The 13,411-nt window shown below is 32.9% G+C and overlaps 1 protein-coding gene across 2 annotated transcripts in view; it reads right to left on the bottom strand.

Moving 5' to 3' along the window:
• Positions 1–13,411, bottom strand: part of LOC114324888 (J domain-containing protein) — a 45,592-nt gene that overhangs the window by 24,473 nt on the left and 7,708 nt on the right. Inside the window, exon 2 of one of the 2 annotated variants that reach the window (XM_028272786.2) lies at positions 3,390–3,491. The exons of the other annotated variant lie outside the window; for it this stretch is intronic. Coding sequence (XP_028128587.1) covers positions 3,390–3,491 — 102 coding nt within the window. The remainder of the gene's footprint in view (positions 1–3,389; positions 3,492–13,411) is intronic. 2 annotated transcript variants of the gene reach the window in all.

The following is a 13,411-nucleotide window of genomic DNA, read 5'->3' as shown; positions in this document are numbered from 1 at the left end:
CCAATTGATGCCAAAATGAGAGAGCATAGGTTAAGATGGTTTGGTCATGTGCAACGTCGAGACGTTAATCACCCAATACGAAGAATAGCTGAAGTGCAGATTCCTGGAAGGAGTAGGAGAGGAAGACCAAAGAAGACCTGGGGGGAGACGATAAGGCAGGACATGTTGGTAAAGGGGATTAACATTGATATGACCCAAGATAGAATTGTGTGGAGAAATGCAATTAGGGAAGCCGACCCCGCATAGGGATAAGGCAAAGAGAATGATGATGAATAAATTAAAGACAGAAAGATAACAGACGCTTAAGGACAACAGTTGCATGGACCGAAATTCTCTAAAATATAAGGCACTTAAAAAGACAATAAAAAAAAAGGATCAGACAAGACATCAGGGACTAAAACACCGAACATATCGAAAATATTATAGGGAAAATCAAGAGTATGAAAGTGTTAAAAACTCTAAATAGGAAAGACCGACAACAAATACACCTGATAACAGATATAAATGGCAAAAATAATTTAATAAATATTATTGAATATTACTATTTATACAGAATTATACTCGTTCAACATAGAAAAACCAGAAAACCGCAATATGGAAATATTAAATGTAAAATCTGAACTACCAAAATTACTAACGAGGAGGTTATAAATGCCTTAAAATAGATGAAAGATGAATATAGATTAAGATCAACACAGAGGTCCATCAAACAAGCTATGTTAGGACTAAGCTGAAAGGACATAAACGAAAATAAGGACGTGTGACGCAGGACGAAGGTGGAAGAGGCAATTGGAAAAATTGCGCAAATAAAATGGAACTGGCCATGACAAAGCAATGACATGTGGACGCGAAACATTATACATTGGAGACCACACGAGCCCGGTCATATTAAAGTAAAACCACAAAAACGATGGCTAGACGACGTCAAAGCAAAAATGGGCAGATACTGGCACTAAATAGCACAAAACATAGAGAAGTGAAGAACTCATGGGGAGACCTTTGTCCAGGGATGGATGCAAACAGACTGAAGACAACTATTTAAGCTACATTTGAATATGCGGCCCGCATAAAAATTTTTATTCTATTAAAGAAAAAAAATGGTGCAACTTTTAACTTTAAGAAAAACGTGTCTTAATTTTTTTTATTTTTAAGGTAAAATTGCGTTTTTTACAATGTTCACCCACTTAAAATTCAAAATAAACCTCATTTTCGTTTTCAGCACCATCAAAAACATAAAATATGACCAAAATTAGTTATTCAACACACCGTGGTCAGTATTTTGAGAAATTTGCGTTTTTTGGGTGAGTGCCACTCGTATATATAAAGTCACATAACTTTTTTCCTGTTAAATATTTTAACTTCAAATTTTTCAGAAAACTTCTTCATGATTTATGTTTTAATACTGTGCTGGTTAAAATTATAAACTAAAAAGTTTGTCACTCAACTTTTTTAAGTGAACATGAAACTAACGAAGTCTGAATGTTTAAAAGTTAACAACTCCTCTTTTAAATTTTTTAAATATTTCGGACATTTTTCATTGTTATCTGAATACTGCAGAAATGATATAGTAAAATGTTCAAAAGAAAATATTTACAGCGACCAAAGATACAGCGAGTTAAAGTTGAAAAATCATCAAAATTGATTTTTCGCATTATTGCTTAACATGTGGTTTTTAAACATGTTCCACCAATCTTAGATAAAAATAAACTTCATATTCGGATTTAGCGACCTCGAGAATATAACGAATGACCACAATTTGCCATTCACCTATCATGGTCGCTTTTTCGATTTCTAAGCCTCAAATTAGGGGTGTGTCGCTCGCCTATATGGATCAGAGACTTTTAACACTGACGCAAAAATCCGCAAATAAACTAAGAGTTACACAACTAGCCATGGAACGTGCAATGCTGAATGTGAGCCTTCGAGACCACATAACAAGCGAACGAATCAGGCAAAGATCAGGAGTTCAAGATCGAAAGAGCTACGACGCTTAAGTGGAACTGGACAAGGCACTTAGCTAGAACACAAGATGGACGGTAGACGCGACGAATTACGGAATGGAGCTGCGGAGGCCTAGAAACTATAAAAGAAACAGAATGACCATCGACTAAATAGACCGATGACATCAAAAGAGTAGCGGGCAACTGGCTAGAAGCGGCCCAGTGTAGAGAACACTGCAAAGAACTGAGGGAGGCCTATGTACAGCAGTGGACGCGATTGGCTGATTGATGATGATAATAAAATAAAAACAATAATTTTGCAGTGAATACTTGGTATAACATACTTAAAAACAAGATAACTAAAATTGTTAGTCAAAGTAAAAAATCTTTAGGATTTGAATTGGGGATATTTTTCTTTCGTTCCAGTCAATTTAAAATCTCTTTCTTTTTCAATATAAAGTTGTAAAATTCGAAAAGTCTATTTTTAAATGATTGTAGAGTACCTGCACGATTTCAGAAAGGCTGTCCACTCCCATCTTGCTACTTTCCTCCGTCCATTGAATGGGGAGTTTTCTTGCATTTCATTATTTTGCGTAAATCGTTCAGGAATTTTCAGATTTTAGTATTTATGGGATGAATTAAAAAAAGCTATTCGCCGTCATCCTAGACCTCCAGAAAATTTGGTACAGTTATGGCCCTGGTAGAGGAATATCGGGCTATTCCCCAGGCAAGGATAACACATCTTTATTCGATGCCAAACAGATTGCGAGCAGTCGTTGCTACAAGAGGTGGACATAGCCGCTATTGAATTGTTTGGTTTTGTTGTTAATTTTGTTTTGTTTTGTCAATTTTAGTGCGTTTGTTATTTTTAATTAAAAAACCTTCAAAGCAGTGTTTTTATTTACAGCTCTTACAAGAAAAGAGATATTCGGATAATTCAAAAAACAAAACGTTATTGATACCTCCAGGATAATACAAAAGGAGTATGAAACAAAATCAGCCCCCCAATTTTTCCACAGAATTTTTTAAAGTTAGGAGAAAATGCAACGCTTCAATTCACCCCCGTATAATGCCATCTAAGCAAAAAATTTTTGTTACCGGAATACTAAAAAACGACGTCAATACATATACCTACAAACTGATGCAAGAATCTTGAAAATCTAAGTACAAATAATAAAGTTATAGATTGTCAAACTTAATCAAAAGTTTTGGGTGGCGGAATTTTGTGCCGGTGAGTGTATAATAGAGCTATATGCACAGGTAGACCGCATACTATAGTAGCACCCGAACTTTTTACTTGACCCTCGTATTCTCATATACACAAATCAGAAGAAGAGCTTAGTTGTTAAATGAATATTATAAAGAGGGACAAGCATAGAAAAGAAAATTTTAAAAAGCATGCCACAATAAACAAAAGAAACCTTAACCATGTATAAATTGGACACTTACATTTAGTAATTGAAACTTTTGTTCTGCTTCTTTATTTCCGGCATTTTTATCAGGGTGATATTGAAGAGCTCGTATTTTAAACTCAGCATTTATTTGTTCCACCTGCAAAACATAACATTATTTAAATTCAATTCCATTATTTTTAGAAACCATTATTTTTTAACGACGCAGACCATTTACTAATAATTTTCAATTACGTAAATTGGGTTTTTAGTGATTCATATTATTTATGTAGAAAAATGAATTAGATTGAAAAAATCAAAAAATGGCAGACTGCCATTCTGCAGTGCCTATTATGGAGGTGTTATAAATTTTAAGCGACCCATCCGTTAACCCCAAATTTGGAAAATTGCGGACGTTCAAGTAACCATTGGATGTCTACCGTGCGACGAAGGCAACGGCAGGTCCATTGGTGACTGAATCGACCTTTGTGACTGCACTGGACTAAACAGATCAGCTTGGCGAGACCAAACGATCGATGTTCAGCTGTGCCATCACTGACACGCACCTCCGAAATCCGGTCCTGGACCACTCGTATATGTATCAAACGAATCGAAAATAGTGGTGGCAACTTATAAGCTCCGTCGCTATTCATCCTCGCGCGACTAAATCTGGGGCGTCACAACTGATCCTGATTATTTCAATCTTTTTTGTTTTTTATTTTTAATTAAAATAACAAAACCAAGAAAATTTATGTTTACTTGTATTTAAAAATAACAACTAACTACATGGAGTGGTTTTTATTTACTAATTCGATTTAAAATTTGGTTTATATGATAAAGTAAAAATTTCAATATTCCTCAAAAAATTATTATTTAAAATAGAAACAAATCTTGAAAGCGGTTAAAACAAAATAACATGGGCAGAAATATTATAAAACAATATTTTTTCAGTGTTTAGTTCTCCAAAAGGTTAAAATAAATGTATAAAATTGTATTTTAACACATCAAAATTAATAATAAATAGCATTATGTTAGTTGAATATATTTTAAGTATGTAATAAATGTGTGTTTACTGAAATTTATCCAGGGTAAAATAATCTTCCCTCCATCTTCTGACCTTTAGAACTGTTAAGGTCTTCTTCCACATCATCAATCCATCTTCTGCGAGGTCATCCTCTACTTCTTCTGTACTTTGAGTTTGAGAATGTCAATCTCTTGGTGTACTAAATATCTGACATCCTAGCAATGTGTCCAGCCCACCTTAGTCTATTCACCTTAATAAATTTCACAATATCGGAATGTGTGTATGGCTGCTATAATAGAAAATTATATATTTGACACCATAGACCATTTTCATTTACGACCCCAAAAATCGTTCGAAGTATTTTTCTTTCAAAGATACCAAGTAGTGTCTCGTTGTTTTAGGATATTGTCCATGTTTAAGCTCCACTTTCGCATATTAAGACCGGTCTTATTAAGGTCTTGTTAAGCTTTACTGCAAGTTTTAGGTTTTTATTTGTCAGATCTTTTTGAAGACCATGTACCTGTTTGTTATGTGTTCTATAGTTGTTGCAATCAACTTAATCACTTTTTATGCAGCGGGCATATGCATTTGCCCTCTAGCCACTCCTCTGGTATCAATTCTTTATGCCATTTAATTACTATCAGTTTATGAATTACTGCCAAAATATGGTCTTTATGGGGCTTTATTATTTCTTTAAGTTTTTGGATGGCATTTGACACTTCTTCTCTTGTTGGTGCTTCCATATGTGTAGTTGCTGGTGTATGTTTAATTGATTTTCTATGTTGTCGCCTTCTTCAATATAATTTAAATTAAAGTGATCGCTGAAAGGTTGTGTCCATTTATTAAAAACTGAGTTTGTATCATGAAGAATTTCAATGTTAATATCTCAACAACTTTTTATTCTTGACATAAATTCTTGAACGCTACTATTTAGAGACTTTAACATTTTCTTGTTTCATTTTTATCTAGGGCCTATTTTACCACTAGGCCCGTGAAGCATCTGCCTCGGGCCCGCATTTTAATGGGGCCCAAAAAGATAAAAAAAACATTTTTTATTGCAATAACAAAATAAATTTTCAAAATTATTTCATTTCACGAACAGAAAATGATAAATGATGATTCCACTGTTGATTTTCAAGCGACTTCACCTGTCACAAGTACATCTCCGTCATCTCCTATAGAAAACGACAATATCAATAACTCTTTTCCTAGCGATATAGGGGATTGGCCAAAACATTTAAATCGGGAATTTCAACAATATTTTATAAATAATCGACCGAATCAATATATTGACAAAATTAGGAATGTGTGACACAACTGGATAATAGTAAAACCAGAGATTTGCGCAAAGTGCGATTTTTTATAAAATGAAAGCTAATGGGGAAAAATTATTCGCGAGTAATTTTATTATATTACTATACAGTCCTAAATGTAGCCGTGTTTACTGTTACGTTTGTAAACTGATTTCCACTAAAATTATTCCACTATCTCAGAGTAATATATTTTTATTATGTTAGTTAAATATATGTAAATGTTTTATACTTGTATCATATACCTATTCTAGATATGTAATATTATACTTAGATGTAAAAATTGTCTGGCTAATTGGTCTTTGCTAAAGCCATCAAATTAAATAAAAAAAACATATTTCATCAGTTGGAATGTTAGTCAAGAAAAGTAGTACCTACAGCAGGTCAAATTGTAACATTGGAAAAAAGTTATTAAGAAGAAAAGAAACATTGGAGAAACGTTTTTCAACGAATAATAACAATCATTAAATTTTTGTCCAAGAACGTCTATCCTTTTATGGTTCAACAACCAAATAAATTATTTACAAAAGGAAATGATATAATATATTATACAGTGGGTCGCATTTAAGATGAAGGCAGCCCTATATTTCTGTAGCCTAGTTTCAAAGATGGCCAACTCCATTTTTTTGAAAATTCAAAGGTTGACTGTTTCTTGTGTAAAATAACACGATGAATCCAAATCTAAAGAGTTTTGGTGTCAAAAATGGCCAGAACAATTTTAAAACTGCATTTGAATAGTACCCTTGGTTACAAAATCGGCCGGCTCTGAAATATGTTGGTGACAAAAACAGCCATCTCCACAAAGCACCAATCAGACGGCTTCATTCTGTCACGTGACTTCACCGCCTTAGGTGAAACAGAAGATAGCAGTAAACTGAGCTATTCTGGTGTGTTGTGACTGGTGTTGTTTTATTGTATAGTATTTTAAAGTTTTACTAATTTAAAGTTAAAGAGTCGTTTTTTCGACACATATTCGTAACTAGGTTCAACATTAGCTTTAAAAGTCCTTCGACAGATGTGTGTTCAACCTGTGTTCAATACAAAGAAAAAATTAAAGTTGAAAAAAAATGAGGCAATATTGCAAACGCTTAAAGCAGAGTACACTGTTCACACTACTCGTGCTAAAGGGTTTTTTAACCTTTTGAAAAAAGATGAACCTAATGTTGCTATAATGTCGTACGATATGCAAAAAAATATGCCTCTGCCAAAACTCCCAGTTCAGAGTGTGTACTATTCAAGACAGTTATACTGCTATAATCTGACTATAGTTTCTGGATGTTCTACTGGAACCGAAGCATTACGCAAAGAAAATGTATCAATTTACTGTTGGGCCGAACACGAAATGAAAAAGTCTTCGAATGAAATTGCCTCTGCTGTATTTGAAGAACTTGAGTGCAGATCTAAATCTGGTTACTTTGAAGGAAAAGACACCTTAAGGCTGGTAGCTGATGGGTGTCCAGGCCAAAACAAGAATAGTATTGTATTAACGATGTGCATTGCTTGGCTGCACAGGACTAAAACTTCAATCACAACAGTGGAGCTTGTGTTTCCTGTTACGGGTCACTCACATATGCCTAGTGATAGAATTTTTGGTGGCATAGAACGAAGTGTAAAGAAAAGAGATACAATTGTGCAGCTTGAAGAGTATCATTCAGAGTTTAGTAAGCATGGGACAGTCAAACTTTTAGGAAAAGACTGGACCAACTAAGATTGGAAGTCAGAAGCTAAAAACTGTGTTAAAGATCCAGCAAATCTTCTTTTCAAAATTTCACAAGTCAAAAAGTTAATTTTTACCAAGAAACAAAAGTCAGTAACTGTCAGTGGCGAACAAAACTACATTTTCCCAATTAATTCAAGTTTGAGCGACACCATCAGCAATATTTTTGGTGACAAAAACGACTATCTCCACATGTTGGTTACAAACATGGCCAACTCCATATTTCAACGTTAAATATCCCTTTAACTACAGTAAAAAGCATAAATATTATTATTCCAAGATGCTCTGGAAATAATTATTAATCAACAAAAAAAATTCAACAGTACCAATTGTGTGGAAGTGCAATGGAGTTGGCCATCTTTGAAACTAGGCTACAGATTTTAGCTATCAAAATAAATACAGATTTGAAGTTTTGCACAGTCATAAAGGTTAAATGTTCACATTTTTTAAAATACTCAGCTGCGCTAAATTTTAAACGTAGCCTACTGCGACTCCACAAAGAGGGTACATTTTCGATATTTTGCTTCGCGTTAGAGATATCGGAAAAAGTTATTACATATACCAAATTCCATTCCAAAATTCGCACTTCTCGTTTTTTCATTATTTGTAGTCAGGACCCTAAAACTTAAAAGAGTTTTTTTGAAGTGCTTCATTTTTTCTGTTTGTTGCCAACTCGCACTCATTATCAAACCATTGACTCTTTTTTCTGCCCTACTTTTGCCCAATATTTTAACCAATTTCTGCAATAGAATATCTCGTATGCTATAGCTGGTTAATATCTTTACGTTTCTTCTACTTTATTATTAGTAATTATTATTTATATTATATTTATATTAGTATTTATTATTATTACTATTTGCTCTCTTTTTGCTATGCCCAGATCTTTTAGTTTGTGAATATATATTTATTTTTTCTTTCTTTCTTTTCCGATCTATTTGCTTTTATTGGATAATCTTTGTTTAAATCCTAACTTAACCAAATAGTGGTCACTATCTACGTTTGCTCTTCTGAAAGACCTAACATCTAAAGGGTTGGAATAGTGTCTTGCATCAATGAGTATTTGTAATGTTGTTCTGAAGCTATTTCCTTGTGGCATTTTTATAATTAACCATTCTATCGGGAAATAAGCTACAATTTAACTAAAAAATGATTTTAACTGATTATTTTCTTCACCTGTCATATTCTGATGTTTTTGCTTTTTCAGCCAATCACCACGCGTCGTTCTAGCCAATCATTGAGTGTAATACTGATAAAACAGCCTCTTCCTTGATAAAACAGTCTCTTCCCTGATAAAACTTAAGGTACCCTAAATTTCACATAATACGTACATAATACCTGTGTTTACTAACTTAATCTATGAACAGCCCTGGTACATAGATTTGTATTTCTAAACTTTTCATAAACGTCAAACAGAACCGATGTAAACCGTACACAGAACACAGAACTAATTCTTCTATTTTGTTGCCGATTTCAACAAACCAGTGTTATCACATAAAAGGATTCGAATATTTACAACGTAATATTTTGGAACAATAGTTACTTTTAAAATACGCATTATATTAGTAGAATTAGTAAAATAGTTCTAAAATTACATTCTCCTATTTTATTATTACAAAAACACGGGTGAATAATAATTAAATAAAATGCATTCACCTGGGGGTTAGGCAAAACCAGTTACACCACTGCACTGTGGTGAACTCACCCAGCGTAGCTGGGTAAGACCACGAAGCAAGTAGGCCGCGCAATTTTGACCGATTTAAATTTTCGCGATTTAACATCGTCATAATTTAATTTAAACAAAATGGACGTTAGCGTTAGATTTGGTGACAATAATCATGAACCAATTAAAGATTTGTTAAAAAATAATACGCCTCAAATACAATTAAGACAAAAAGGTCTGTTTGGACACAATTTGAGCAATTTTGCACAGTAAGGAACTATCAGTTGAATGATAATACAAGTATTCAAGAAATTGCAAAAGTTCTTGAAGATTGGGGAATGAATATGAAGAAAATCAATGGTGAAGATTACAAGGAATACTCTGTTAAAACTGTTTGGAATGTAACAGCCAAAATGATTCAAGAAAAATATTTTTCAGAGTTTAATATAAGTTTTAACCCGTTTATCGACATTGAATTTAAGAAGGCAAGAGACGCGAGAAATGCAAAAAGGAAAGAGTTACAAAGTCGTCCCGAAAAAAGAAAACAAAGTGCTATAGCGCTGGATGAAAAAGAGTATTTGAGTATTATAGACTCGTACGATGAAAATAATCCGCTAGGATTAGAGATGAAATTTTTTCATGTTGTCTCTTACGAGTTAGCATGGCGCGGTGGTGAGGGTGTTCATTGTAGAATTGATTATTTCAAATATGAAATAAATAATGCCGGCAAAGAAACAGGAAGGATTGAATATAATCCAATTTTTACCAAAACATGCCAAGGTGGTCAAAAAAAGTGATCGGATTCAAAATGGCTGACACCAAACATTACAGATCCAGAAAGGTGCCCAGTAAGACTATATAAAAAAATCATGGAGAAGCGTGGTAAAAATATTACCAGCGATAGATTTTTCCTTACCCCAAATCCATACTGGCAAACAGGTAATGGAATATGGTATAAAAATACTCCCATTGGACCAAATGAAATAGCTAAATGGTTGAAGAACTCTGCAAAAAAATGCGGATTGGACACACAAAACCGAAAAATAACAAATCATTCAAGCCGATCCAGTGTAGTATCTCATCTTGTTAAGGCAGGAATTCAAGAACAGGAGGCAATAAAAATAACTGGACATGCCACAGCTTCTTCGTTAAAACCTTATTTACAAGTTAATGAAGAACATCATAAAAAAATTATTAATAAACTTAGAACAACTACTACAACTGAGTGCATTGCCAGTACATCAACTGCGACTGTAATTAATGATACTGAAAGTGACGACAGATTAGACGTTACGAACGACATTGGAAAATCTCATATTAGTTATAAAAATTGTGTTTTTAATAATTGTTCATTTTCGATTTAAACAGTTTTTTATGTATTAACAATATAATAAATAAATTGGTTCATTTTTAATTCATAAAATAATTTATCTATAACCTACTTAAGACATTGGTCCTAGTTGTCTTAAAAATATTTCACAGATGCCCGTATTTACTAATAACACATATTGGTTCACAAAATAATCTTTTCAAATATCACTCGTCCTCTAAATTTTGCTTGATAAATTTTTTCGTTTTCATACTTAAACTTCTTTATTTAGGGTAAAATCACTCAAACAAACCGAAATGGATAAAATCACTCGTCCTTCGGACTCGTGATTTTATCATTCGGTTTGTTTTCGTAATTTTACCAAATAAAGAAGTTTTCGTGAAAACAAAAAAATTTATCGATAAAATTTAGAGGACTCGTGGTATTACCTTTGAATATAAATGAATTTAACTAAGAAATGATTTTAACAATGATATTAACGTTTTAATTTATTTAAAAAATTTTTTATTTTTTTATTTTGTATTTTGACAACGACGTCCGATATGGACGTCGAAACGTTAATAAAATAATTTTTTAGTTAAATTGTGGCTTATTTCCCATTTAGAATAGTTAATAAGTACCTATTTAGTTAATCGTTTCATTATCAGGTGAATTCATAGCTCCCTTATGCCCAGTCCAGTTTCACCTATCTACGCTTATTTGTCTATATAATTTAATACAATTTTAGGTACAGGGGTCGAATGAAAACATTTTTATATTATTTTTATTTCTTCGCATAATAGTTTAAGCGTATATGAAAGATGAGAGTTTCAATTACTTTTTTACTGATTCTCACCCCTTCAAACGCTTTTTAATTTCACCCCTGCTTACGGTAACTTTACCCACAGATGAAAAGATGACAAGTCTGTAGCCCTAAAGATAATTAAATGGTAATACATATTATAAGATTTACTCTTAATGACTAAAAAGCGTGAAGAGCTAAAATATACTTGGAACAGGAATTTACCGCATTTTACCGAAAATTTCAGAGGCGATTGAATTATTAAGGCGAACTTAATTACCGAAATATCTCGGAAAATGATCTTAAAAGTTTAAAACAACAATTTTAATATACTTATGAGGAAATATTCAGTACAGGAAAGTTTTAATAGTTAAGTCACACAAAAAGGTCACTTTAAAACTGACGACAGTTAGTTAGTTACATATTATTATAGTTAGCTCGTAGGTCTGCTTAAAAGTTTAAAAGTATCAGCTTTAAAGCTTTAGGGCGTTTTCAAGATCAATTTTTTAACAAAAATAACTAGGTATCCTGTTTTGTTGGATACAAAAAAGTTAGAGATGTTGAAGACGTTATTATAAATTTTTAACTAAGATGTAAAAAAAATATTTTATGAGAAATAGTCATTTAAAGTTGGTAGTTCATATTGCGCTAATTTTGTTGAATTCATCGTTTTGAGCTACTTTAACAGATTAATATCCTTCAAAATTATTCTGGTTTTACAGATTTACGTGGGCCTTAGCCTTCCGAGTGTGTTTTTATTAATAAAAATCTAATGAATTTTCGATTTACTAATTATGAAACCACCCTGATTTCTACACTATTTTCCAATTATTCTTTCTATGTGTGTTTTAAACAAATTTCTCCTCACATTTATGTAAATTCAAATAAAACGCAAATATTAGATTATTGCAACTGACTGCTGTCCGCATTTTCAATCAAATTAGCAAACGTAATAAATTCGCGAATCGTTTTCGATGAAAAAACTAAAAATAGAGAGTAAAAATTGATTAGTAATAGGCCTGGATCCCGCGTACCAAAAAAAAGTTGATGAATAGCAAGCTGAAAATTTGTTAATAGCTTAACGGTGTATAGTCGGACAAACTTTGATGTATGGGAAAACTGGAACAGGGGACGTTTTAATTGTGGAACTTGTCATCCTGACATGTTTATGATTGTGAAAACTAGCAGGGTATTTTTAAGTTTATTCAATAGCAAATATAATACATGAAAAAATGTTTGACCGACAAAAATGTTGGGCATTTTAATAAGTCTGACACGTATAACATGTCAAATGTCAGGAATTACGTTGGTGATAAATAGCAGTTTGATTTTTGCATGAGAGTTTAATGAAAGGGTAACAAATCAATTGGAAATTCTGTCCGACAAAATACATGGGACGTTTTCGTAGTCTGACGTTCCAAACCTGTAACCTGTTCCACAATTAAAACTTCCTCTGTTCCAGTGTTCCCGTACATCAAAGTTTGTTCGACTATACGACACCGTTAAACTATTAACAAATTTTCAGCTTGCTATTAATAAACTTTTTTTGGTGCGCAGGATCCAGGCCTATAACCTAATTTCATGCATAACTTCATTTGATATTTTCCAATTTTAAATTATTTACTCGGTTGAGCATAAAATGTTATAATTTCTTTTCAACGGACGGTCAGTGGGCAAATAATTTGTCAAGCTATATTTTTGCCGAGCTTTTTGACAAAAAAACACAAATTGATATATATGTACTTCTTATTCTTTGTGTATAGACATAAGTCGGTCTGTTCAATGTCAATGTTCAATTCGCGTCCATAAGTTGTCGTTCCGTCGTTTTCGTGATCTTCCCACTGATCGTCTTCCTATTGGGGAACCGTCTCTCACTGTCCTTACTACTTACTCTATTTGTGTCATTCGGCTTATGTGGTCATTCCATTCTACTCTTCTGTTTCTTACTCAGTTAATAATATTCTCCACCTTGCATCGTCGTCGTGTATATTTACTTTTAGCTATGTCCCATAGTGGCTTCCGATCGATTTTCCGAAGGGTTTTCATCTCCGCTGTTTCGAGCAGTGGTGGTTTCTCCATAAGTGCACATGTGCACGTGAACCCCCAAAATTATTTTCACACCAACATTCATATATGTAATATTTATCATTCTATAAATAACATTTTAATCTAACTATACAGTAATTGAAATTCGAAATAACAGATCCAAGGAGTTTATAAGTATCTAATAGGTAACATTTAATTATTTTTATTCTATT

The sequence above is a fragment of the Diabrotica virgifera genome, chromosome 9 (genome assembly GCF_917563875.1).
Source record: "Diabrotica virgifera virgifera chromosome 9, PGI_DIABVI_V3a".
NCBI lineage: Eukaryota > Metazoa > Arthropoda > Insecta > Coleoptera > Chrysomelidae > Diabrotica > Diabrotica virgifera.
The sequence above is the reverse complement of the archived record's forward strand: the minus strand, read 5'-3'. Positions and strand labels throughout refer to the sequence as shown.